At 36.5% G+C, this 27814-nt stretch overlaps 1 protein-coding gene across 9 annotated transcripts in view; it reads right to left on the reverse strand.

Moving 5' to 3' along the window:
* Window positions 1-5565: 5565 nt before the first annotated feature.
* FAM184A (family with sequence similarity 184 member A) overlaps window positions 5566-27814 on the reverse strand; it is a 78308-nt gene continuing 56059 nt past the window's right edge. The window contains exons 10-19 of one of the 9 annotated variants that reach the window (XM_027716308.2): window positions 25703-25744; window positions 21485-21697; window positions 20242-20395; window positions 19688-19815; window positions 17251-17435; window positions 16608-16754; window positions 13544-13661; window positions 12742-12846; window positions 9039-9241; window positions 5566-7312 (exon numbers count right to left, since the gene is read on the reverse strand). In XM_027716308.2, coding sequence (XP_027572109.1) covers window positions 7231-7312; window positions 9039-9241; window positions 12742-12846; window positions 13544-13661; window positions 16608-16754; window positions 17251-17435; window positions 19688-19815; window positions 20242-20395; window positions 21485-21697; window positions 25703-25744 — 1377 coding nt within the window. In that variant the 3' untranslated portion in view covers window positions 5566-7230. Of the gene's footprint in view, window positions 7313-9038; window positions 9242-12741; window positions 12847-13543; window positions 13662-13686; window positions 14364-16607; window positions 16755-17250; window positions 17436-19687; window positions 19816-20241; window positions 20396-21484; window positions 21698-25702; window positions 25745-27814 lie in introns of those variants that run through there. The other 8 variants (XM_027716310.2, XM_027716309.2, XM_027716311.2 and 5 more) reach the window with 8 other exon arrangements.

Below are 27814 nucleotides of genomic sequence, written 5' to 3' on the forward strand. Positions count from 1 at the left end.
AGGCCCCCGTTCCGTCGCTCTGTGGGCGGTGACAGGAGGAGGAAGCAGCCGCGGCGTGTCCGCCCCGCCCCACCGGCGGCAGGGGCTGGGTTCTCCGCAGCGCGCAGTCGGCCGCCGCCAGGGCAGCAGGTTTAGAGCGGCGGCGAGGTAGGGGTGGGCCGGACCGGGCCAGCAGCACACTGCCTCCCGCCCGCCTGCGGAGCGCTGCCCCAAGCGCGTCCCGTGCTGCGGGATGCGGGTGCGCCCCGAGCGTCACCCCCGTGCCCGCGCCCGCCGGGCGGAGGCGGGCAGAGCTCTGCGGCCGCCCCGCTCCCGCTCGGTACCTGCAGCGGGCGCCGCCGCCCCTCCGGCCGGGGTCCCGCCACCGCAGCTCCCTCACCGGCAGGAGGAGCGGCTCCGTCCCCGCCCCCTCCGCGCCGCTCCACGGGCGCGCCCGGGGGCGCTTCCCTCGGGTGCCTCAGCGGCGGCGGGAGAACCGGCCCTCCCGGGAGCAGCTGAGGGGCGGTGGGCCCCGGCTCCGCGCCAGTCAGCGCTCCGTGGGCTCGGGGAACGCTGCAGCTGCTCGGCCTCTCGGGAACAACAGATCCACCTACGGGTTCTCCTTCCAGTATTGCCGCACTTTGTTGTTTGCCTAAATATCTCTGTTCCCTCGCTGCAAAGAGGCGCTGCTCCTGTGTACAAGGGGCGGAAGGGGGACTGTACGGCAGGGGCAGCCCCCAGGCAGCTGGAGCTGCTTTTTACAAGTCCTCCCCCGCGGTTTACAGGCACCACAGAGTCTAAACTGGACTTCTTAAAAAGCGGACTGCATAACAAACCAGCCATTTCTCCCTCCCTCGAAGTCTGAGGAGTTTAGGGATTATATTGTTAATATAACCAGAAAATAGGGTTTCCTGGAGGCTCTAAAGTTTTCGCTTTTGCCCAGTGTTGTTTTGAAAATTTCGTACCTCTGTGTTCTCCCCCCCATCGTGTATAGTGACGCAGTGAAATGCTTTAGCTATTTGAAATATTTTGTCTTTTAATTGATTCTTTTTTAAAATTGTGTTCCAGGCATAAGGAGTAAAACCGGTTCCCAGTTTCTCCAGCAGCATGTCTGTTTCCTCCAGTTACTCTGCAGCACGTGTGCACACTTCTAACAACTCTGTGCTTGCATGTTTGAGTTCTGTCCTCATTGGGTTCAGTGTAAGTAGACTGTCTTCTGAATTACTACATGTATTTTCTTGGTACCTCTGACAATGTGTTTGAGTATCGTTCTCATACATCCATTCAAGTCTTGCAACATCACAGGTCATAACTTAATCTGCGTAACTTCAAAGTGTTGAAGAATCCTAAAAGTTCTCCACTGAGTTCCTCAGTCCCAGGACCTCCCACTGTTGGCCTGTATTAATGGTGAATTATTGATAGGCAATCAAAACAAAAATCACTGCTCATTTAGAACACTTTTTGTTTTAAGATATTACAGTATCACCAACATATACTCTCTAATAATTGTACACAATTTGTATTTTAATACAAATTTTTAGGGTTGGTGGAGAGGAAAATCAACACTTTTCAACCAACCAACCGCAACAAAAACAGCCCCCCCCCAACCCCAATAAACTTTAGATCCCTTATTTTCATGTTATGATGTATGACTTCAATGTGTAAAGTAACTGCCTTACCAGCCCTAATAAAACTAAATTAATTAATTTGAATGTCTAACATGTTTTTTTTTCTCCAAGTCATATTTGAATGTGTTATCTTAATGTATAAGAAAGCTGCAGTGGTTCACCTCTTGACTATATTGAATATCTCACTATCCATGAGTTCATCCTCGTGTGGAACTTTACAGGTGCTTTAAGTTACAGATCATATTTCTCTGAATTGCTACTTCACAAGCTATTGGAAGAGGATTTCTGCATCTAACTCCTGCTGGGTGAACCCGTGGACGGAACTTCAGTTACCTCTCCTGCATTGTTTGCAAATACATTCTTCTTCAGGCTATCTGTAGATGTTTCCTAAATCCTTACCTGAAGGAAATAGTGTTTACAGTAAAAGTCCAAAACTGCTTCAGGTGGTTATAAAGAGGAAATGTTTTAACTCCTAGGTATGTCTCTAGAAGAAAAATACATTGGGCTTTATAAAATGGTCCTGTTGTAACAAATTTAATAGATATGGTTGCAAAAGCACTGCTGAGATCTGCACTTGATATATAAATTGATCACTGTGAAAATTCAAAACAAGCCCTGTCTCCAGTATATGCTTTCAGTATCAGCTTTACTCGGTTTATAGTGCTGTCTTGCAAGGTAGAAAGCCTGGCTGCTTTTTTTCTAAAGATGAGACACAGTCATTACTGCATGTTTGTTAGCACAGTTACTTGGCTTCTGGTATGGCAGAGGTGTCATCTTTGTGATTGACTGGAGGTGTCCATGTGTGCTTCCTCAGACTGCGCTTTGTAGCTTAAACAACTAGAGTAGCATGAAAAACAATGCAGCAGCAGCCTGCAACTGGGGCAGCTGATTTTTATAACTATGGAGCAAGTAGCTGATGTTGGTACGTAAAGGCTGCGATTAGGTAGTGGTTCCTACAAAAAAAACCCCAAAGTTATTTATCATCCTATTACTATCTAATAATAACCAGTAACTGGTATGTGTTTAGCTGAATAATGAAGAAATGTTTACTCAGCAAGAAGTCATCCAAAAATATATTATGCCCATTTGAAAATCCATGAGTAGCCTCTTTTGAAATCATGGTGCAAAATAGGACAGGAAAAAGTAATTGTTTCAAATGAGTGGATGGAGAAGTGCCGGCAGTTACCAGCTTGAAAAGCTCTCTTGTTCTCAGCTCGGAATGCTTTCCTGGTTTGTCTCTGCTTTCTGCTTGGAATGGCTCCCCTGCATAAATCCGTATTACGTTTTTGCTTTCAGGTCACTTCTGATAGTCTTGTGCAGTAATAAAGAAAGAGACAAAGACTTAAAAGTGCTCTGTTTATCAGTTTTACAGAACATAGTGTGTGCCCTCAATATGGGTATGTCCCAGGAGAGTACAAGAACTGCCCATAATACTATGGCTGGTGTGGCTGGTACACATCTCATTTGTGTGCAATTGGGGCAGTACCAGCAAGGCTGCACAAGAGCTGAGAAGGGCTCATGGATGCCACAGGTAAGGTAAAGATTTAGTCTAAGCAGCGTGAATATGTTTGGAAGTTCATGTAGCTGTAAAACTTGGGCTTCAGGCTCTGCCCTAAAGTGTGTCTCTTGCCAGCCGTGGGTGAGGCTGCCTGTGGTGGTTCAGTCAGCCTGAAGTGTGCTGATTCTGCTTTGTGCCCAGCCATCACACAGATAATCTATGACTGAAGTTAAACAGCTGTAGTTCCAGGTAAAGAATCAGCCACTCTCTAAACTTTTCTGTTCATGTGTCAGGTTGACTGTGGAAGGCCTGCTAAGGTCAGAGAGAACTCACTGTTGTAATGAAGCCAGATTTTGGTAGTCATTATTGAATTATGCTTTTATTTTCTTAAGCTTAACTCTTCATGTTCCCCAGCAACACTGCTATCAGTGACAGACAATTTACAAACTCATCCTTAAGACCCTGCAGGACTCCATAGTGGATTAGTAGTTCACCTCATTAGGTCCCACCATTAACCTGGGAACTTGCAGTGCAATTTGTGCAGTCAGCAAAGCTTGAGTTATCTAATAGTGTATGTGCTTGAAAATTAGAAATGTTAACACAGTTGTGCAGTAGAAAAGCCCAGTGTTGAACCCAGCAAATACCAAGTTCTATTAAAACAAGAAATGGAGTTCAGCAGTTGGTCAGACAAAGAGCAAAACTTGTTTCATCTTGGCTGCCTGGTTTTGTTACACTGTCCAGTACTATCCACAGGTACAATTACTGTGATGTATCCTAAGAAATGGATGTTTATTTACATGACACAAATACACTGCAAAGTAAATAATTTTTAGAACTGCAAGCTGATTTCTGTATATTGTACATATATATTGTACATGTTAATTAGTTACTTCCATTTAAAGATTTTGCCAGGAAATGTGTGCAGAAATAAAACTGATACAATGCCCAACACCCAAAAGTAGCTAAACAACAATACTACAAATTTTCACTGTAGTAAAAAAAAAGTTTAGCATTTGCCTATGGAGATCATGAGAAAAACAGAAGTGAAAATTTATTTAGACTAAGAATGTTAAAAACTCAATGCTATGGACTCATGTAATTTATATCCAGTGCTTCTCTTAGGACTAGGGTTTTCCTTGAAGTCTGAGGTAAATGTAGTACACACATGCTGAAGTAACTGAAACAATGCAAAGGGAAGCCAGTCAATATGATAAAGTGATTTCCACGTTGGTGCTGATTGCAGCCTGGTTTTCAACAATCTTTGGGATTTTTTTCCCCCAAGTATACCTTCTGGGTAGAATTCCTGCTGCAGAAAAAAAGCCATGCAGTTCTTGGGACATAATTCTTCCCTGTGCTATGAGATTGTGTCAGAAGGGTTGGCTAGAGGAGTTTTCTGCTGAACTGGAAAATTCACTGGCATTCAAACTCTTATCACAGATGTACATGGAGCAATCTAGACCGTGTCGAACCTGCCCTTAAGACTGATTTTTACAATGATGTTCTGATGAAATGTAGCAATCTTCTGCATTTTGCCCCTGTATCAAGTACAGCCTATACCTTCTTCCACAGGAAAAGACAGATTGAAATATTACGTCCTTGTTTCCTCTTTGACCTTTTATTGTTCTTTCTGAACAGAATTAAAGGGTCATGGGAATTAGTTACACTAAGTGTTGGTAATGAGATCTGATGTGTTGGAATGCAGAGAGATAGTTCCTGAGAGCCAAAAGACTTTCCCACTGTTGTAACTAATACTATGCCACTTTATGCTAACTCTGTACCTCCTTACTCAGAGTTGTCTGTTGAGCTTGGAAATGCTGCACACATGTGTGAGCAGAGACTTTGCAGAATTCTCTGCACAACTGACTGGACTCACGAATATGCACACTTCTAGGTTTTTCCAGAATACCAGATACTGCAAAGATCAGGAGCACAATAGCATAGTGATCATCCAAGTTACTGTATTAATCCCAAAATCCAGATATTACCTTCTTTTAGGAATACATTTTACAGACTTCTTAATGCCATTTGGTAGAAAATAAATTTTTTCCAAATTTCTTTTTTTGTTTGTTTGTTTTTGTTGTTGGGGTTTTTTTTGGGGTTTTTTTTGTTGTTTTTTTGGGGGGTTTTTTGTTTGGTTGGTTTTTTGTTGTGTTTTTTTTTTGTTTTGGTTTTTGGTTTTTTGTTTGATTGGTTTTGGTTTGAATAGACTAATTTGGCAGTGGTACAGCTGCTGACTGTGGCAGACACAGTAACTGTGTCCTTCTTAACTTTCTTTTCTTTTCTAGTAAAAAAACAATGGGCACAGCTTTTACTGAATAAGTAAATGTAGATATTATCATCTTTGTATTAGTGTTCAGTTATTCATTCCATAAGTACAAATGCACAAATGAAGTGGAGGATAGGAGAAAAAGGCTGATCCCTTGCAAAGCATGCAAGAAAAAATACGCGACACTCACTTCAGAACATTGTAACAAAATGATCTAGTGAATTTTATTTTGGGTAACAGCCAAGAAATCTGACATTTTGCCCAATATGGCTTTCTTCTAAAATTAAAAAGTTGCATATACCTACAGTTGAGTCCACCAGCTACCGAAAATCTGCTGTATACATCTTTAATCCATGGCAGCATCACCAGAATACAGCTTTCAGTGGCGTTTTCAAGCTGAATTATAAGATAGAAGTTTTTAAATGTGCATTTAGAAGATTTTTATATTATTTATATGAAAACATACAAATTTTTCATTTATACATATACTACATATAAAACTCATTTTAATTAGCAAGTATCTTCATCTGGGTATTTATCTTTGTGCATATAGCAAAAAAAGGATGTAGTTAGGGCTTCAGATGAAATATTAAAGTTCAAGACCTTTGTATATGCTAACTAGAACCTTATTCAAATAACTCAAATTTTTTTTTCTTGCTTTTAAAAGATAAGAGATTCAGCTTAAAAATACATTCATAAAACAAAGACAATGTTCTCCCTGAGACTACCAGTGTGAGTTACTTTGTGGTAATCTTTGAATGAAAAAATATAAAAAAGACAATAAGCTCTGGTTTTCTATATGCTACAACAAATTTCTCGAGCAACACTGACATCATAAAAGGTACAGATTGGAGAATCATGCTCACTAGCTGAAAAAACATTTTCATATATCAGTTTAAGAAGAAGAAAAGAAATTAATATAGACAAAGGAAGGTGACTAATTTTTAAGGAAACATCTGTACTGTAGTATGAATAAATGGGAAAAAGTTGCTTTTGTTTGTTTGTTTGGGACTTTCTTTTTTTATTTCAGACATGAATTTTATCCGAAGCAGGACTATATGCTCAAAATGTAGATTCTTGATTTATGCAGAGATACTTAGCAGAGTTTTCTAAATATATCGAGCATTTGTTTTTGTTAATATTCATAAAATATCAGAACCTGTGAAAACAGTTTCTGTTTAAATTCAGTGATAAAATATTTGATTATAATGAGATGGCAAAGCCTCATGAGCAATAAGTGAGGAGTCAACCCCCAACCCCAGTGAACAGCTCCTGGTTTGTGGCTTTTTTCATCCTCTATCAGAATGACTCTGCTTTGAAGGCCAGCAGCTATGCTAGTTTTATTTAGCATTCTTCCTTTTAAACGATAGAGACAGATTTTAAACTGCTACAAAGTAACAGAGTTGGGATGCATTAAATATATCCTGCTCAAATTGGAGAGAGAGTGCAAGATACATACCTTTTCCTTTCACAATTTAAGTTGTATTTATAGTAACCATGCAATTATGTTATTCAGGGGGAAAAGCCTTACCTGAAATCAAAGAAAGCATTTATAGGAAAAAGGGGGAAAGCATTGTTTGTTCTACCAAAATTTATTATGTAGTAATTACAAAGTTTAAAGATTCTTCCATTTTAAATAAAAATAATAGTTATAATTACACATATTGTATAGTATCATGTCAAGTGATTTCAACAAATATAACATGAAATACAGTGCAGTTTCAAATCAGAAAGACAATTACTTTCTCATTCACAGTGTTTGACAAATTACAGGATAGCTTGTTCACATGAGGGTTTACTTTAGGTCATGCTCTTATAAACAGTCCACATCACGCTGTGCCACAAAAAGAAATCATCTCTCAGAACGTGAAGTATCGGGCAAACCACTCCTGGCGTTGTGGATCTGGTGAAGCCACTGGTGAGGCATCAGTCGGAGGAGGGCTAAATTCACAGAAAGAAAAAAACCACAATTATCCCACAACTACACAGAAAGTACAACTATTAGGAGAAAAAAAAGAGTCACAGAGAATATTCAGTAAGGAACACAGTCTGTTTTTCCGTGGATTAATTATCAGTGTGCCCCAGGACATGATTTATTGTCTCCCTATAGAATCTGTGATCATCCACTCCATTGGAGAGCATCAGCAGCACAGACAAGTCAGTTCAGAAACCACATTAGAGACTGGGCAAATAATGTTTTGGAAAACATAATTTAGAATCTCATAAATAACTGTAGGTTTTCAGGAAGAATAAAAAGAGTTTTCTTGGAAAAGCGTGACTGTAGAAGGTCCTCTTTTAGCATCCTTTTCCTGTGGTAAAGTTAATTTTGAAAAATATGATGCGAGCATCATATTTGTAGACATGTGCTCACAAAGACTGGCTGGCAACTGAACAGAAATACACACTATTTTTATAGTTAACACCGATCATGAATATCACTTGCATTGTTGCTCATGCACACAATTAGAATATGCTCATATACTAGGAAAAAAGAAACTACTGTGCTACAAACAGGATTTGGTTTCTCTTTTAACATTCTCACAAAATGAGTAGGAGAGAATAATTTATAGTAGTTTACACAATTAACTTCCTTTATCAATAAAAAATGGTAATAAAAGTAATCTCGATTATTGGATAATACAGGGCAAAAACCAATTTGGAGTGAAAACTCCAGCATCACAGTTCATGGGGTCATGCACATGCATGTTATAGATATCTGAGCATACTCATGCACATCACATGCACAGGAAAAAAAATTAGCAACAGTACTTTTTTTCTTTTTTAAATTGTTTTCTTGAAAAATATCGTTTTCCCTTATCTATTTTGGATTCTATCATTTGTTTCCCTTTATAATTAGCAGTTGCTAGGTATGTGATCTTTTGCATTATATCAAAGGAGAGAGCAAACAACCAACAGTGGAACCACTAATTAGACATCATTTTAAGTTGTCAACTTAGAGGTAAGAGATCAGCACCTACTAAATATAGAGTACAGCACTTCGGTGCATTTAATATGTGGGCACATCAAGCTAAAAGATTAAAATCCTGCCTCTAAAATGCCATTTTTAAGTTATTCAATTCAACAGATTATTTTGTGAAAGAATTATTTGAGACTTTAATTCTGGTTTTGATTACTGGAAGCTCAGCATTAAGCACCTAAGCCTACACATTTCCTGTTGCTGTAGGAAGGTTACTCATATGAAACAATTTGATACAGGTGAAGAAAGGGGAAACATAAAACATTCACGTAGCACGGAAAATAATTTTCTTACATAAAAATCATTATCACATAATACTGAATAAAAGAAATTCCGTGCTCGTATCAATTCCTAAATGAAAATCAGTAAATAACACAAACATTTAAAACAATTGTTCATATATGTAAACAATTGAAAGCACATGAATTCTGTTAGGGTATTTATAAAGGTTTTCAAAGTTCAAGGCTTAGGAAGAAGTGAGAGAATACTTCATATTTCAACAAGGTCTGCAATAAAAAGGAATACTATAAAGAGGTTATAAATACAATGTAAAAATTAAAATGCCGTAAGAGTACTTGTACCTCTGAAAGGCTGATAAAGCAAGTGGGATTCAGCTCAATAGGAATGCAAAATTTTTCTGAGTTAAGCAAAAAAAAAAAGAAAAAAAAAGATTGGTGAGGCAGTGCTCACCTCAAAAACGTCTTGGGCTCTTTGGGTGGCATTGGCTGTGGTAGTGGTTTGCTGCTGTTGAACTCAATATCGTGGATGGGTGAGTTAGGAATGGGGTCCAGGCGATTAGGATGTCCATTGCCCACCACTCCGCTAGATTCCAGAGCACTTAGATTGGGGACACTCACAAACCTGTTTGTTGATTTATCGTTCTTCTTCTTTTGCTGCATTAAAAATAACAAATGTAAGGAAGCCTTCTTGCACCTGGACAGACGAGGACATTGGCAAACTTAAAAGTTTTATTGATGGCTGGTTTGGAGGTTTTTTTGAAGGAGACATTGTGACAGACTGGCCCCTTTTTCCAATTGTAGTTATCCTGTTTGCTTTGACGAGACCTGAACGCCACAGATTTTCACAGAAAAATCAAATTTCTGATCAAGATGATTAAATTATTGTGACTTAGCATAATAATCAATGAGTATGTCATAGGAGGTCTTCCAATATAACATTTTGCTCTATTTAAACATTGGACATTGACAATCTTGTGGAAAACTTCCTCTCAGTCTGCTAAACCTTTCATGTTTACTCAAAACTTTTCTTGATATCTGCAAACCTTTCACAGCAATCAACGCCCTCATGGTCAGCAAGCATTACAGCAATAGGGCTGAAGATATAAATATTACTGTACAGGAGTTCAGTTTCTTGAATAAGGAAAAAGCCAGGCTTTGATGCCGTTATAGCTGTCACTTCTGGACACCAGGTGGCACAACTGAACATTTTTCTTTTTGTAATACTCTCTATACTTCTCCTGATAGCATTTCAAGGGACTCAAAATACTGAAGAAATTTATTTTTATATCACTATTCTACATTCCAGAACACATCACACAAAGAAGTCAGTATTCAACCTCTCTATAGATGTTTTAATGTAGAAGGATGTTTCAAATAATTCTATAGCTTTTTTTTTTAAATGGCTGTGTGACAAGAAACCTTGTGTATTTTCTGACTTCTATCAAATATTCCACATCCACAATAAAATATTAATATTAAAAGCATCTCATTTCTAAAAATAGGATTTTTTAACATACCCAGAGCAATGAAAAAATACCTCATAAATATAATGAATTATGTATTATTTGAATATATAATAAATAATTTCCTTCAATTACCTACATGCAAGCCTAACAAGGCAGCTAGGAGAAGAACCCTTAAGGGCTTATGAACTACACAAATTTGAACGAAAGTGAAAGACGAGTGCAATCTCGTGTTGTTTCTATATTACATTTTCCAGCAGAATTCCACTTGAAACAGGAGAGCTGCTCTATTCAAGGGTGGGCGCAAGTTCAAATAGAGACAGACAGAGTCCAACTGTTTGTTTGCACTTTCTTCTCTGTAGCTCTCTGCTGGCTTTGATTTCAGTGCCCAGCCTCTCTGGGCTGGCAGATGCAAATGCTACTAATTGCAGCCACACTGGTGGATGTGTTTGTCAAAATATAACTAAAAACCCTCAACAATTTAACCAAATGCTATAATAGAAAAAATTCTTTTCTAGGCATCACAGTGAAAGATCATCAGCTACAAAGGATTAAACTAAGATTGTCCCATACACTTCTGCTTTAGTAGCTGAAGAAGCAAGAAATATTATGATGGAAGAAATAGTTTGGTAAAAGTAACCAACTGCACGTAAAATACACTTGCAAGGCAATATACGTTGTAATTAAAACAGTGTGTTAAACAAACTGTAGTTAAATCTGTGTGCTCCACAGGTGGCCCATTTCTGGAAAATATAAGTTATCCACATAAGTGCTTAGAAAAATACTGCAATTCATATAACATTCTCTATAAAAAAATCTGTGCTTCTGAAGTGGTCAAATATGGAAAGAGAAAATTGTGTGTATTGTTTCCATGAAATTCATGCAAAGTATTAAGAAACTTCAGATGTAACAATATAATACTAAACAGATCCATTGCATAAATTAGAGAAGCAGTAATACATACTGCAATGGCTGTAATTTTGCATTAATGTGCAAAGCCTATAGTAATTCATAAATTCTGTCTTTCCTTTTAAAAAAGGAAAAGAGAATGAGATTTTCAGTTTCTCTGTAATTCATTCTCCAATAACATAGCACATGCTTTGACAAAATAAAGTAACATAGTCCACAACTCATGAAATGAGAGGTCAGAATGTTCTGGCATACAAGACACTTTTAAAGTCTAAACAGTTTTGAGTGATAGAAGCATATTATAAAAATATATGAATTATCACTACAGAAATCTGATGTTAAAAGTGCTTTTGCCAAACACTTCAGATTTCACACAAAACAAGCTTATATACTAGATGGTTACATTTCACATCTTTATAAATGAATGGTTCAGACAATCTTCCAAAATTTTCACAAAACAAAGCATTCAAATTGTATCTGGATGTCCTGGTATTGTCTCTACTGGGCCTGAACTAAGTTCTTTTATGCAGTTAGGATAAAAATTAGGCATCCACAGATAAGCTTGTGAGATCTGCTGGGCTCCTGAAAATCACAGGAGAATATTGACATTTTGCAGCTGAGCTTGTGCAGAAGTGTGAAATACGTTGATCTGATGTGAAACTACAATAAGGCTTGGCTAAATAGCACAGCCTGATCCCAAATAGTGGAGCCAGAACTCCTTTTAAATAATGGGAGCCTGAACCCTGATCACTAAAGCACTCAGGCATCTGAACTGCTCATGTTGTGCCCCTTGGGTTAGCCTCTGTTTCAGAACCTTCCAGAGTTCTTCTGCCTTTACAGCTGGGACAAAATCTATTCCCCTTCCACGCAGGTGAAATAACTGATGGGTTATCACAAGGAGGAAGGAAATGTCAGAGGACTCATTCTTATTCCTGAAGTGGTGAAAAGAAATAGAATTAAGGTACCTTACTGCAGTCTATTCACGTTCCTCATGATGGAATGCTGCTGGCATTTGAAATGACAGGAAGGCTACTATGCTTACACGTACAGTAGCCTTCCCTGGCTGCTATTCAGCAGGATGGAGAGAACTGGAAAAGGTGGCTACTGAAGTGCTTTGACTTGTATAGGTAGTGACAACAACTGAGAAGGCTAGAGACTGACTTCTGCCTCCTGCTGCCTCCACTGTCCATACCTGGTTTGTCACTGCAGTGCTCCAGTCTTACTCTACACCTTTCCTCATTCAAACTTATCCTATGTCCTTCTCACACTCTTCCCCTTCCACTTTTTACCCTTATTCCCTTCCTTTTAGTGTCACCTGTCCCTCTGTATTTCTAATGCTCTTCCATCCTGAGCACTTTCTCAAAATTGCTAAGTGCCCTTGCACTTTCCAAAATAACCAAGAAAAATTATGAAACTAAAAAACTGTTAGGGGTGTCACTGCTTTCTATTGTATGCTACAGTTCTGCCCTCTGTTGCCTTTCTGTCACTTTTCAATTTTGATTTTGCAGTTTTGTGAGAAGGAACTGTGTTTTATGTCATACACGTCAAGCAAACCAGGGCAACAGCATCACTGGATCTCTCAACAACACAAAAGAAACAAACCTACACAGAAATAAGTAGAGACAAATGGAAAACTATGTTTCTTGTTTTGAACATGTCTTTTAAGAGTGATTTATGTACAGATGCAGGCACACACACATACACATATATTTCTTCCTTTTACTGTATCTTAACTTTAGATGTCTTTTTCTTTACTTTAGCAATGAAGTCCATGGAACATACCTTCACCAATGGATTAATAACACCAACATTAGGGCTTGCATTAAACATTTTGTTGTAGTTAGTCTCCCTGTCAACTAGTTCCAGCTGATAGAACTTTTTGTCCTCCTAAAAAGAACAACAAATAGAAACTTCTTTTTATGCATTTTCAATCAGTTAGTGGCCAAATCTGCCTATAAAATGTTCTCAAATAAATTTATGCTTACATTTTAAAATAAACTGGTAATTCTAAAAATTGCATTTCATGTTTTATATATTATTATATGTCATAATTTAAATAATTTCTATTTCTGTAGTTCTACGGTCCTGAGAGTGAGCATAGCCTAACGTGTTATGTGCTAGGAAAGACTCAGTATAGTTAACTTTTGATCTTTAATTAATTTTAATTTCCTCATTCCTTCTTGCTTCTTAATTAAGATCTAATCAGACTAGCCCGAGTCATGGTGCTGTGCTCTGAATTTGGGAAGCTCAGTGGATCAGGATATTGGTCTTAAAAATGTCACAGAAGAGACTACTTCATATATGGTTTACATGACTGGCTTATTCCAGGACTGGAGACAGAAGACATCTGATCGAGGACACACCCAAATATTTCTGTAATAATGTATTATGCTTGATTGTGGAAAACACTCTGTATCTTATTAGCTTTACTATCATGAGTAATTGGAACCACAGGAATAATGTGTTAAAGAATATGAATAACATGCTAGCAAGATTGGTTCTTTATACACATTTCAAACACTCTGAATTAGATTAATTTTTGTATCTGTCAAGATATTACACCAAGAGAGCATAGAAGTCTTACAATCAATTTCTTTATGAGCTGGTCCCGCTCTGCAATTAGGTCTTTCAGTTCTGAGATAAGCTGCAAGTCTTCTGGTCTTGATTCTCTGTTTTTATATTTTTCTTCCATTTCTTCTAAACTTTATAGAAAAGAAGAATACCCTCTTTAGCCTGATCCAGTGTTAAATGATGAGTGAATAGTCGCATTTTTGATTAGTACAAAAGACAGTTCAAGGAGTAAAAACAGAAGATATCTTTCTCATCGTCCTGAAGGAAATTAATTTCTATGTTCTCATTCAGCTTTAGACAGTTAAGAAACAAAACAAAACATAAAACCCCAATAACAATAACTTTTTCTCCAGCAACTAATAATCTAGGCAAAATTCTAAAAACTTAACATCCTTCCTGTGCATGCAGTACTATGTGTTTGAAAAAGGCCTCTTGGAAGTCAGCTTGAAAATAAGGCATTCAAAACCACAATATGGACAGGAGAGTTACAGAAGACATAGCTAAAATCAATTCTTATGTAAAATATAGGGACTACATAGCACTATATTTAATATTAATGTAAATTTAAAAAGGTGGCAATTCACTTTCCTAATGAGGAAAAACAACAGTATCTTTTTCTTTTTTTTTTAATTTTGAAAGAAGACTACTCTAATAAAGATGCATGCTTGTGATAATGGAGAAACTGGATAGACAGAAAAAGCTGGCAGCATCTTCCTCAGTTCATGTGGAACATACTGGAACAAAGATATCCAAGAACACTGAAGACTAACAGGTAACTAACTCCTCTCCACAAAAGCAACTTAGTACCATTAGAGATGAAATAAAGGAATGAGCTGCAAAACAAAAGCAATAACACTTGGATATTAGGATATCTAGATTAAGAGAAATGTAACAACTGATAAACATTTGAAAAAAAAGAAGAAATTTGAAATGCCTGGTGGGAAAGCATTAAAGGAGAGAAGTGAAATAAGCCAACTCAGAGGAATTGTACAAATAACTGCACAAATATCCTTTTTACTTAAAGAACAAGTTTTGAAGACAGGACAATTTCAAATGACCGTGTCTCTTTTAAACAAATACAATGTTCATGATGCTAAACATTGTTTCCAAGGAAAATACTAAAATACTTGTCTCACATATTCAGCCTTCATGTAGATTAGAGAGCCAAGTTTCAGAAGAGATTCAGGAAATTTAACAAACTTAATGAAAAAATAAAAAAAATCCCAATCAAACACTGAGAAAAATCTATGAATTTAAATCATCTAACTCAAGTCAAACAGTTTCACAAGACACTTGGAAGTAGACATAATTTTTCACTTTAGATAAATATTTTCTCTTCAAAATCAACTATATGATTTTTACTTTGATTTGCAACTGAAAATGCAGCTAATATTAAATTGTATTGATAACCTTCAAATAACCTGTACATATTCTGATGAGATTATATAATGTATTTACATAAAACAATATGAATGAGAACAACATGACTGTTTTTACTTGCAGAGAAGGCATTTCACTCAGCAGAACAGAAATAGCCACAGCTGGCTTAATTTTTGTGTATATGTTTTATGCTGGGTTAAGCTATTGTATACAGATCTCCAGAGTATAGTACATAGTTACGCATAGCTGTCATTTAATTTTCAGATACTTCAAAGAACTGGGTTTATTTTTCTATTTCAAATAGATAATTTGTAATTTAAGGACTCTAGTTGCACAGCCTGATTAATGACATCCACTCTCAATTATTTTAAGATAGATTCTCCATTTCACAGAAGTTCTTGAGGCCATGCTTTAGGTGAGGCTGAACCTGGAAACAGTTACTTGAGAAATAGCTACATAAAACTCCTCCTTTTTTTTTTTTTTTTTTAATTTGTTTGCTTTTTTACATAGTTTCCTCTTTGGACAGCTTCTTGCTTCAGTGTAAGTAGAGAGATAACACATTGGAAGCCAGGTCAGGGCATCTTGGATGATGCTTCTGACTTTAGGCCAGCGGCTGCTTCCTTGCAGCTCTAAGTTGAGCAAGAACCAGGAGTAAGGAGCCAGCCAACTCAGAAAATTTCTGGACACTCCAAAGCAAACAACTAAATGTGAAGAAAACCAAGGGTAAACAGTTCCAAAGCCTAGTTCTGGTGCTCATAGGCCCCTTTCTCATACAAAATAAATGCAGCAAACAGGAAGTAGCTTGCACCTAATTTACTGAATGGCAAGTTACCACATTTATCAGGGCATAACAGTGTGCATGTGGATGATTACAAGGCAGTGAGAACTAGAATTTTATACCCATCTTATGTGAGGACAATTTCTGAGTGTTCATTATCAAGAAAAAATTAGATGCATTTGGGCTTTACTGTTAATTTTTAACTGATATTTACTTTGAAGACTTAGAACCAATTCTTTTCTCTGCCATAAATCCTTTGTGCTACAAATACAAATCCCACAAATACAAATTTGTGGCAGGAAGCCCTCAGTGCAGTATGAAAACTGTGACCAAATTGGTTACACATCACAGAGATACAGAATGATGTGAAAGACAGGAAAACAGTAGCTAGACAACATACTAACATGACTTCTGCCCAGACGTGGTCTAATCTCAGGTGGTATTTTGACTATGAGAAACACTAAGTATTCTCTTTATGTTATGCTCATACAATCCATTTCAGACACTAACTTTCCTTTTCTTAGCAAACCTGAAAATGTTTGCATTACTCATGCTATAATCTCACTTCTCAGTAGCAAATTTTATAAACTGTTTATAAACTTGTAGAAGCTCTTGTGTTCTCAAAAAAGATGTATTGAAGTTTGAGAAAAAATATTTGAAGTAATGTTTTCTCCAATTTTCTAGGACTTGCACAGATTTAATATCTTCCCTACCTGAAATTTTTGGTCTCAAACCCCTAACAATTTATCTCACTACATTCCCCTAAAGCTTACAGAATTGTGTTGCCTAAAGAATGCAAGACTGGGCCCCATACTTGACTGAGGTATTTGTACACCTGCACCTCTGTAATATCTTCAGGAACTTATGGATATACTCAAATGCAGCTACATACAATTTTTTTTAATGCAACAAAACTTACGAAATCTGTAAAGCTGAATTAATTTCCTTGAGCAGCTCTTGGGTCTTATTAAAATCTGCCAGCATGCTTTGTTTCTCTCTGATGTGATCTGCTGTCAAGACATCCAGCTCTTTCTCATGTTTCTTGCTTAAATCTTGCTCATGCATCCTGTTCAATTTATTTTTTGTTAAAAAAAGAGTTATTCTAAAATCAGACTTGTTTGTTCATCATGATTTTCTGCCATGCTTCTAATGGCTTTTACACAATATCAGAAAACAAATTAGAAGGAATTACTCATTCATCAAACCCACTACTTACTGTTCTCCAATCTTCTTGCTTATTTCATGGAAAATGCATCTCCTTTAATGCTTTTTTAAATAAACAAACATAATGAATTTGAAAAAAAAAAAAACCACCAAAAACCAGCACTTGAGCGAACTGTTACTAAAATATGCCAAAATGTATCACTGAAATGCAGCTTATGTTTATGGTAATATTCACTAAGTTTACTACTAACAGGCATAGCTTTTCCTAAAGAAGACTAAATGATATGTAACATCACTTGATTAAGAAGATAAATTAAGAATTGCAAATGGTAAAATTTCTTAAGTAAAACAATAAGCGAAACAATACACATTTGAGTTTAGAGTGAAGAAATTCATACCTGATCTGTTGGTTGGATTCACTGTGTATTCTAAGAATTTCTTTCCCTTTAAACTCTAATTCTTTTGTCAATGCACTTATATTTTCATGAAGATGCAAAATCTCTTTGTCCAGTTCAGCTATATGATGGTCTCGGTGTCTCAGTTCATCTTGCAGATCTGATATTCGGCATAAAAATTCTTTCTCCTATAAGAAATATAAATATAAAATATTTATATTTTATATATAAATATAAAGCATTTAAATATAAAAAATATTTTAGATAGACTTGTGTCTCAGAAGCACAATACTTGCTTCTGTATTGTGAGCTGAGCAGAAGTTTCCATTCAATATACAATTTTTTCAGTTTTAGATGCTGATACAAATTATAATTAAAATGAAGGGGTTCTTTTTTATTGTGTACAAGTGCAAAGAAAGAAGAAATGAGTTATGTAACAAGCAATTTCCATTTGCCAAAAAAGTTAAAACCTGTCATTGTCATTGCCAGTTAAAATTTGTGTAGCTCATCACATTTTCCTTCTGCCCACACACACAACAAAAAACCAGGTATTGCTAAGAACCAGGGGCCTGGGCATTTAGCGTTTTCTGCCTTGTCAGCATACACTCCAGAGAAACTTTTTTTCCTTTACAGACCCATTCAATGGGAGAAAATTACTCAAAATGTATGCCCTGCACGAACAAACACTGATTCAGAGGTCTCTTATCTTACAAATATATACAAGGGTCATCAATATTTTGCAGCAGAATACGTACTAAATAGTTTATGTAATATTTATATTGCTTTCAATAATAAAAGTCGTTTTTTTTACATAAGAAACTACAATAAAGTTAATGTCTGGGAAACGCATCTGGAGCCCATTCAACTGGCTTTGATAATGCTTCTCATCAGTTAAGAAATGTCTGTAATGAAAACAATCTTTTCCAGAGTTTTCTGTTTCCACCTATTCCACTTCTTACAGTTTCAGAATAATTAATAACCATATAGTTTGTACAGAGAGAAAATCAGTAGATATTTCAAAGTAGTTTTAGGTATAATTGTGTTTTGTGCCTTTCTGTCTCCAGGAAATACAAATATATCCCAATGCACAAATTTTACAGGGCATCTTTAAGAACAGACCATTAAAAATAACTGTCTACCTCTCTATATATAGACTATGTTAAAGTTATAGGAAAAAGCAGTGGAAAAGTTACATCCACATATTTAAATATTTCAAAAAGTAGACTACTCGACATCTATTTCAACTCTGATCCTGTGAACTGATAAGCATTCTAACACAAGAAAACACAATTACTTGCTTTGCCCTCAGTACAACTTGAGCTTGTGCTTAGCAGATCATTATACTGAGTCCAAAAGTACAGGGTATGTGGTTGGATCAAACATTGGCTCTTGTAATTTAAACTTTTTTTTCTGACATCTCCTTTAGATGTCAGACTCTAGGCTTAAACAACACATGACTGAAAATATATCTTCCTAAATCCTTCATGACAGTACTACATTTTTGGCTCTAGTGCTAACACTTTTAAATCAGCAAGGAAGAGATAAAGAAGGGCTCATCTCTGACTGCCTCTGTTTTTCTGTAAAGGCTATGTCCAGCTAAGCCTGCTTACTCTGTTAAATATATTTCTTAAACTACTTCTCCTCCTTGGTGCTGGACTACTAGTAAATCAATCTTGAAAAGCCTATTGTATAGGCAAATAAAGAGGTAGTTTTCTGGTCCTCTTACTTCCAAGAGTCTGGATTCCTCTCAATAGAGATTAAACTTTGAATTTTTAGTTACCAGTGGAAAAACTAATAGTGTATAAAATGAAAATGAAAGATAAAAGTGAATGAATTAATTTCCTACTGAAAGCAAAGGTAGTCCATACTGTCTCTGGGGTTTTGTTCTAGGGGTTTTTTTTGTGCCTTTATTTTTTTAAGAAATAGTTGCAAGCTGTTACATCATATTCTGTTTTCGTTATATGTTAATTAATCTTTTCTAATTTGGCTCCTGAGACAGAAAGAGACAGATATCTCTTAAGTTTGAAACAATCATGGTTGGTTATAAGCAACCACTTTTTTTTCCATATCACTTAGACTTCAAAGAGAAACAGCTTTTTCCTTTTAAGTCCTGCTGGCAGTTGAGGATAAGTACAATTTTGCAAGAATGGGCACTTGCATCCCACAGCAAGCCCCTGTGCTCCCAGACGGCTGCACATTTCTGAGAGGAAACTGCCTTGATATGGGAGACTTTAGTAGGCTTTGAATGATGTTTGTAGAAGGAAAAAATGCTAAGGAAGGAAGTTTAGGAAACTGGAAGGAATGCATTAGCTGCTGGTGTCAGGTGACTTGGAAGGATTACATGTTTGTCGTTTGTTCACAACAGTTCTTTCCTCCAGCTAAGAGAAAAACAGACACTGATCCTGCCGTCTTACAGTCAGTTGCCAGCCATGCCCCTTACCTGTCGCCTGCCGATTTCTATGCTTCTTTCCAGCTCCATTTTGGCAGCTACCAGTTCTTGTTGATGGTTGTGCCTCAGCTGGTCAATTGCTGCTGCATGTTGATGATTGAGCTCTGAGCGCAAGGAAGCTGGTTACCGGGAGCAAACAGAAAAGTTTATTTTGGAAATCTTTACATTAACAATAACAGTCCAGCTCCCTCTCCCATTGTGGCTGACCTAATACACTCTGTTTACACCAGCTAAGCAATTGTCCTGTCATTCTATTCCTGTTACTTTCTGAAATGTTCTCCATCAGGAACTTTGGTCGCTTACTTCTTCCAAAAAAAACTAGATAAGATAGGATAAGGGTGAGATATTTCAAAAGTGAACAGTTTGGACTTACCTGTTAATACTTATACTGATTTTAAGAGGGACATTTAGGTCAACACTGAATGACTTTGAGATACACTATAGTGTTATAACACACACACATACACACATATAGATGCGCATCTATATTTGCATGAGTAGAAATAAAGTTTTTGAACCCATTTTCAAATTTGAAAATAGTATACCTAACATAGCTTTTCCTTCATCCTCCAGCTCAAATCGTAGAGTCTGAAGTTCCTGTTCCATCTCCAATTTAAAGCCTTCCATGGCTTGTTTATGTGTTTCTTTCAGTGCATGAAGTTCTTCTGAGTGCTTCTGTTGTAAACGTTCTTCTAATTCCTACGAAATCAAAATTGACAGAATTTATTCTTTACAAACTTAAAAAAAGTATAAAATATTACACAATAAACAACTGAAAACAAAAAGCAGGCATTGACTTACTCTAGAAATTTTTAAAAATGCACTAATTTACCTCATATTTTCTTATCCTACTACTACATTTCTCCTTTCAGTGGCTCATGGTTACCAAGATGACCTGGACACAAAAGCCCTGTTCTGCTCACAGCTGGAAAAGATTAAAAACCCAATCTATGGATATATGTATAATAGCAAGCACTGTAGTGAAGTGCAGATCCATAGATGGGGTTAGTGTGCACACAATACACATTTGGAGATTTTGCTCCCTGAGGACACCCACGTTTACTCCCTACTGAATTGTATGAAGCATAATGTTCCTGGTGCACACCTTCTGGTTTGATTTTGAACAAAAGGAATCCACCTTGTGTGCTCCAAGACCAGTCTACAATGTGAAGCAAAATACATTAAGGGTGGCTAATGGGAAAACTGACTGCAAAAGTGCACTCTACATCTGAACTTAAAAAACCTTAAGACATCCCCTCATTAAGTACCATGCACTGCCAACTTTCATTTTTAAAGATGTTTTAGTCAAGGTTTTAAAAAAATATCTCGGGTGAGACACGAAAATTATCTTGCAAGTCGCAGAACATAGCTTATACAATTTTTAACGTAATGAAAATATAAAATACATTGAAAAGGAGTCAATTGACAAAAAATACACACAAAATTAAGTAACTGTAATAGAAAATTCTTAGAGTATACTATTAAGGGTAACAATGTCAAACTACCATAAAGAAATACATGTGTTGATAATAATTTTACATATATATATATATACACCCACCTATATACATGCATATAAAGCAAGACATGAAACAATGCTAATGTCAGAGATGATTTTAAATATGCCTTGCTCAGATTTAACTGGATAACAATATTACTGTAATACATAATCTGAAATAGAAATTTAGTAGTTACGTGGATACTGTTCTTTACTAATTCCAACTGTGTACATAAAATGCTACAATGGCAACATTCTCTATAGAATTTGGAATAACCATATGAACATGCCTTTTGTTCTTGCTCTTTTGTTTCTTCCATGTTTTGAAAGGCAAGGATATGGGCTTCCTGAAGGGACTTATGCCTTTGCTGATGCTCCTCTTCTAATTCCTGGATCTCCTGAGTCAGCCTCTGTCGCTCCTGACTGAACTGGGCTTGTAGCTGTTGTAAAGAGCTCTGTGACTGGGAAAGCTGCATCTCCAGATTCTGCTTCAGTAAGGAGATCTAATCCACAAGAGAACAGCAAATATCTGTTAGTCATTAATACTAAAATCAACTGTAAAGAAAACATTCAAAAGAAGAAAACACTTGAAATTTTAAAGCCATTGTTAGCTGAAAGACAGACAAGCAATGTCATCCATGTATGAATTTGCTGTTAATATTATATGTCAGAGATATAATAACTACATTTTAATGATTTTGTAAGGATTATCACATTGGTTAGTTTATACTACAACACTGCTTGTAACACAATTTTTCATGGCCAGATTCTCAAAAATTATTTCTAGGTTTTATATAAAAGATCAATAAAAATGACACTATCAAGGTCTGAAATCAACCACTTGATTGTTAAACTATTCTTCAGGGGAACATCCATTCTCCAAGGATAATCTTGTGCTTGGATAGGTGAGGACAGGCTGCGACATTCTACACTGATGGATTTTTGTATCCTTTATCACAGATATATCACAGAATATTCTGAGTTGGAAGGGACCCACAAGGATCATCGAGTCCAAGTTTTAGGTGAATGGCCCATAGGGGATATTGGACCCACAACCTTGGTGTTATTAGCACCAGGTTCTAACCAACTGAGCTAATCTCATATATTATGGTCCTATCTTACTGGTAGTTTTCTCATTTAGAAAGAAATGGTATCATAACATTCTATATCACAAATAAAAAGTAACACTTCTTTGTTAGCTCAGTAAGACTATGAGAGTGATTTTTATGCTTGCTTTCAAGATCTAAGATCTAAGCATTCTGAATCACAAATAACTCATTTTTTTAGAAATACCTGATTTTACAAATGATGTTTTTCCTCCAAGAAATATAGAACACTGTATTCCTTCGAAAAATCTAATTTTATTTTTATAATAATATTATATTTTGTTCTGCACATCAGATACCATCTTTTCAGACTGAAAGTACTAAACTTGTATTCCCTTTAGAGCTAAACACAGGAGAGATATTCTCCAATTCTGGAAACAAGATTTAACCAAAAGAGAATTTTGCTACAGTGACTCAAAGGAAGGAAAATAAAATTGCCCTGTGACAAAGAATTTGAATCAGTAAGGATACTTTTCAAGCCTCAGAGCATTACATAATAGAGAATTATAAATTAAAGTCTGATAGTGTCATTTGATTCAGCATATCGTAAAACTAATTATGACAAATTAATAACGACATTGCACATCAATTTATTGCATTAGAGAACATTAGTACCCACCACTTAACGAAAAATTAATAGCAGCATACCAAGTACAACTTGCAGCATAAACATTGTTGTCAAACACGTGAGTTCAGTTTTTTTCAGAAGGACACAGCTGAAGCAGATTTGAAACAAAAAAGCTACACAAATAAAAATTAGCAGTAAAACAAGAAGAACAAAAAAGCACTGAGGTGATGTTTTTACGGAATTATATACTGTAGTCCCCAAACCTACTTTCTAGTTGTAACAGGTCAAGATAAGGCTCATAATTTTACACAAGAAGTTACAATTTGTTTTCCCTTGTGTGTCACTTTGCATTTATCTACACTGAATTTCATCTACCATTTTATACCCTTGGCTTTTTACAGCCATTCTATAATTCTTCAGTGCTTTTCCCACCCTGAATAACCTTTTATAAGCTGCAAAGTTTCCCACCTTACTTATCAACAACCTGCAAAAGAAAATATGCCGCACATCTGTTTAACTCCACTGAGAATCTTTGTTCACTGTGGTAACACTCTATTTAATACCTATTTTTCAACTAGATATTTATCTATACAAAACCTTCCTCCCTTCTTTGTATAGCAGAATTTTAGTTTCCTCAGAAGCTCCAGAAGTTCTTGGCTGATCTCTTTCAGCAACCATGGCCAAGGTTGCCAGGCTGGTCAGACAAATCACCACAGACAGTATTTCAAAAAATAACAACTCAACCACATACTGTATTTTTTTCTCTTTACCCCTAGAAACTTACTCCTCTGATGGGGTGAGTTTGCACCTCACAACTGCCAGCACAGCCAGCTTTGAATTTTCACATATGCATCATCTTCTAGTCATGCAATGTGCTATTGTCTTCCTTCTCCAGGAAAAAATAATCTATATTACCTCAACTTCCATCTACTCTAATTCATTCCACATTCACTGCTGGGCCCTTCTCTCTTTCCCCACCTTTCTGAGAGTTCATACCTACCTGGGTCCTTCTCTTCATCTGTAAGCCTTGCCTTTATTTCCTGGTTCTCTTCCAGACTACACCTAGCAAAACGCAGACCCTGTCTGGAGGTCTGTTTTTCCCCTGTACTTTTAGACAACTTATGCTTCTTTAGGTTACTTTTGTTCCTATTTAACCACCATCCGTAAACTCTCGGGTTTGTTCGGATTTTTTTTTGTTTGTTTCCCTGAGACCACAACTGCAACTTGGCTCTAGAACCTCTATTCCTTCTCTTTCATCCATCCCATACTCCAGTATCTCTTCCCCTCCTCCTCCCCTCCTTTTCTCATTTTCTTCTTTCTAACTCCATTTTTAGTATCGTAGGAATCTGCACTTAGGATAGGCTTAAGAGATTATCCAGTTCAATTTATTGCACTAGGTGGGAAATTTATACACAAATTACGGTTTAAAAATCTCATCTGAAGGAAATTCCACAATTTTCACTCACATCCTGCTCTTCCTCCTCCAAGTGCCTTTAGCAGGAACACTGAGACACATTCACTAGACGAATGCTATGCCCACTCTTACTTGTCTCTTTCACCATGTTTCTCATGTCCCTCAAGTTTCTCACCATTGTCCTGGCCCATTCACCACGGCCACCAGGAAGTACAAGTCTAGGGGAACTCCTGCTCAGTCCTGCAGAACCTCAGGCCATTTAATCACCACACTCTAACAAGCCTCTCATGACAATATTCAAATGGAGTCAACCATGGTAACTTAGCCAAATTTTTAAGATTACATGAAAAAAATGTATTTTTGGCGTGAAGTTAAATTTATCTCTCATTTATGTTCCTGCTCCAAACTCTGATAATTCTTAGTATACCATTTATAAACATTTTGAGCATGGGCCAAAGGCAAAACAATTTTCTTTTAATTTCCTTCTTGTAAATGCAGAAAATATTTTAATTGAGATGACCAAGAGTAGTCTGACATCTGGCCAGGAAGCCATCTTAGAAGAGACCAGGAATACGCAAGAGCAGTTCATACTTCCACCAGATTAAAGTGACTGCAAAACCACAACCTGAAATGAGTCAATGTCTGGAGATGTCCTGTTTGCATCAATAGACTACACAGAAAATAAAGGACAATGAGGATTAAATGATTCTAACAAGCAAGTCAGATAAGTCTACCCATCTAATAATTTTTTTGTTGTTCAAAAGTAAAAAAAAAGTTAAAAATCTGAGTCTTTTTAGAAGACCATATAATTTTCAACATTAGTTTGATTATTCAGTACATACACATACGCTTAAGAGAAAATTTTTGAGAACATTAGTGCCTTCCTTTGCATGTCTTTGTACCACTCCTTCTATACACCTCTGTATTGAGGATTCAAAAGAAAACAGCTCTCACCGCTACTCTCTGAACTTCCAGTACTTTTACCCACGGTTTTCAGTGCATTAAAAACAATAGTGAGAATTTTAAAAATAAAATAGAAAGAAAGAATATTTTGGCTACAATTAAGACTTGCACTGCAAAACTGCAAATTATAATACAGCATCAATCTCATGCTTTGTAGAAAGCTCTTGCAATACACGTTTGCGCTGCCCACAAGCTTGCTTGCGTTAACAATGACATAAAAATGCTGCTTATGTTATGAGCACGTACACAGTGTTTGATGCCCAATGATACATATACAGTTACACAGATGAATGGATGCAGTACACAAGCTTTTCGTAACTAGTGGCACACGTTCTCCTCTCAGATATTACCATGTTTCCCATTTCATGGGCTAAAGCTCCAAAGCAGTATTACAGGATAGGCAGGTTGATTAATGCAAGCATGCCCTGTTCACAAGCTGTAAGTGCAAATCACTTACATTGCTGATAGATTTATGCAAAGCTTCACCGAGACAGTGCCGCTACGAAGAAAAGATCACAGGAATAAAGGGAAACATTCAGAAATCAACTAAGTAAAAGAAAAAGGGATAAGGCAGGAAGGGTAAACATAGAACATTAATTATAATTTGATCAGAGAAAAATAAGTTGAAAACCATCTGGAAAAAAAAATGAATACGTTGCTTTGACTCAGTAGATAAGCTACTGAACACAGAACAGAATGATGTGGTTTCCCATGTTATGTTTTGGACACATAGAATAGCATTATCTCTTTCACATAATGTTACTATATAGTCACATATTACACAGCTGAACACGAAGTTATCCACTTGTTTTCTCTTCTCCTTTATGGCAAATAATTTTTGGCAGAAATCATTAACTATACCAATTTGCATTCCTATCAGAAAAATTAGGGCGCAATCAACAATCAGCTGTGTCTCCCAAATATCACAAGCATATCGAACACATCATATTAAAGAACAAATTTCACTGCTAAAGAGCAGAAAATGAGTCAGCAATGAAGACATTTCTATTAAAGTACTTTTATTTTTCTTGAAATTCGGAATGAGATGGGTACATAAAAGACTCTTCTTGCAAGTCTCCAGCAATAAAATGACTTAATGTACCACTTATACTAGTGTTGATTACTAATAAAAAGCAAAAAAACCCCAACATATTGCCAAGTACATGCTCTATGAAATATTATTGATCATACAAATAACATACATCATTTCACCGTCCCTGGAGGTTTTTAAGATGAGACTGGATGTGGCACTTAGTCTAGTAACCACGGCAGTGTTGGATCAAGGGTTGGACTTGATGATCTCGGAGGTCTTTTCCAACCTGGTTGATTCTATGATTCATTTATATATATATATATATACATATATGCCTGCGTGTTTTTATATATTAATCACGTGGATAAGCAAACACACATGCATAAAACAGTCATCAGAAATTAAGTGAGAGCAGTTTCAAAGCCAGCATGACCACCTTCCCCTTTTGGCATAGGTCAGTCAAGAACATGGCTTTCTCCAGGAGACAGCAGGTATTTTGATACCAGCCTAGAAGCATACAGGTGGGAACTATTATCTAATACTTTGTCAAAATACAAAAAGAAATTGTTATTCATCCCCATGAATCTACAAAAAGGCACAACACAAAAATACATTATTGTGAAATATCCAAAATGAGCTCATTAAAATAGTAAGAGAGTTATAAGCAATAATTTTCTATGCAAGAGCATAACACTAGGAGGCATCATACACCAGCAGACAAGACAACAGACTGGCATCTAACAGCTCCGATTTCAATACAGGATTTTGACAGTGTCAGTCTGAACAAATCAGTCTAATTTTGCTGTGCTTCCTTTCCCATCTGTTTGGTGCTGTTACAAGCAGGAATAATCTCTTGCAAAATAAATATAAAGTCTATAGAACATTTTGGACTTAATATTGGTGGACATATCTAGGCAGCACTGCGGTACAACTAAGAAGTATTTAGATTTTACAACTGAAGCAGAAGGGTTCATATTGTTCTACACTGAAGAGAAGTTCCAAGTAAAAATACTTTTAGGAAGTTGTATTCTGAGTTCTACTCTATTATAAAAAAGGCCGTTTAAGACAGTTGCCCTCTGCCACTTGTAGAATAACAGATTTCTTTCACCAAGAAAGAAACTTGTCTTGCTTCGCTGTCAAACTGATCTTACAATTAAAAGTACTAACATGGAATAACCATTTTAATACATGTGATTTCACCAAATTTAAAAGTTTTCTAGAGAATTAAAATGAACTCTTGGTGAAAGTTCTGCACTAAAACTTTCCAGTTAAATTAGTCACAGATTTTTTAGGCTACATCACTCGAAGCAATCTTTCCTCAACCCACATTTCCTGACTGTGAAATGAGATCAGTAAATATCTTGTCCAAAAAACATTAACTACTAACTGCTCAGATCTTATTGGCAAAAAGGAAGACCATGCAAAGACCAAAAAAAGTTGTATTTTAATAAAGTTGAACTTATATATTTTGCATTCCTACATATTCTAAAAAGACACACAGCAATGCTGAATACACAGTAAATACAGCTTATTTAT

Source organism: Pipra filicauda, unplaced genomic scaffold, assembly GCF_003945595.2.
Source record: "Pipra filicauda isolate LSUMZ 115617 unplaced genomic scaffold, ASM394559v2 scaffold349_size1355687_pilon, whole genome shotgun sequence".
NCBI classification, from domain to species: domain Eukaryota; kingdom Metazoa; phylum Chordata; class Aves; order Passeriformes; family Pipridae; genus Pipra; species Pipra filicauda.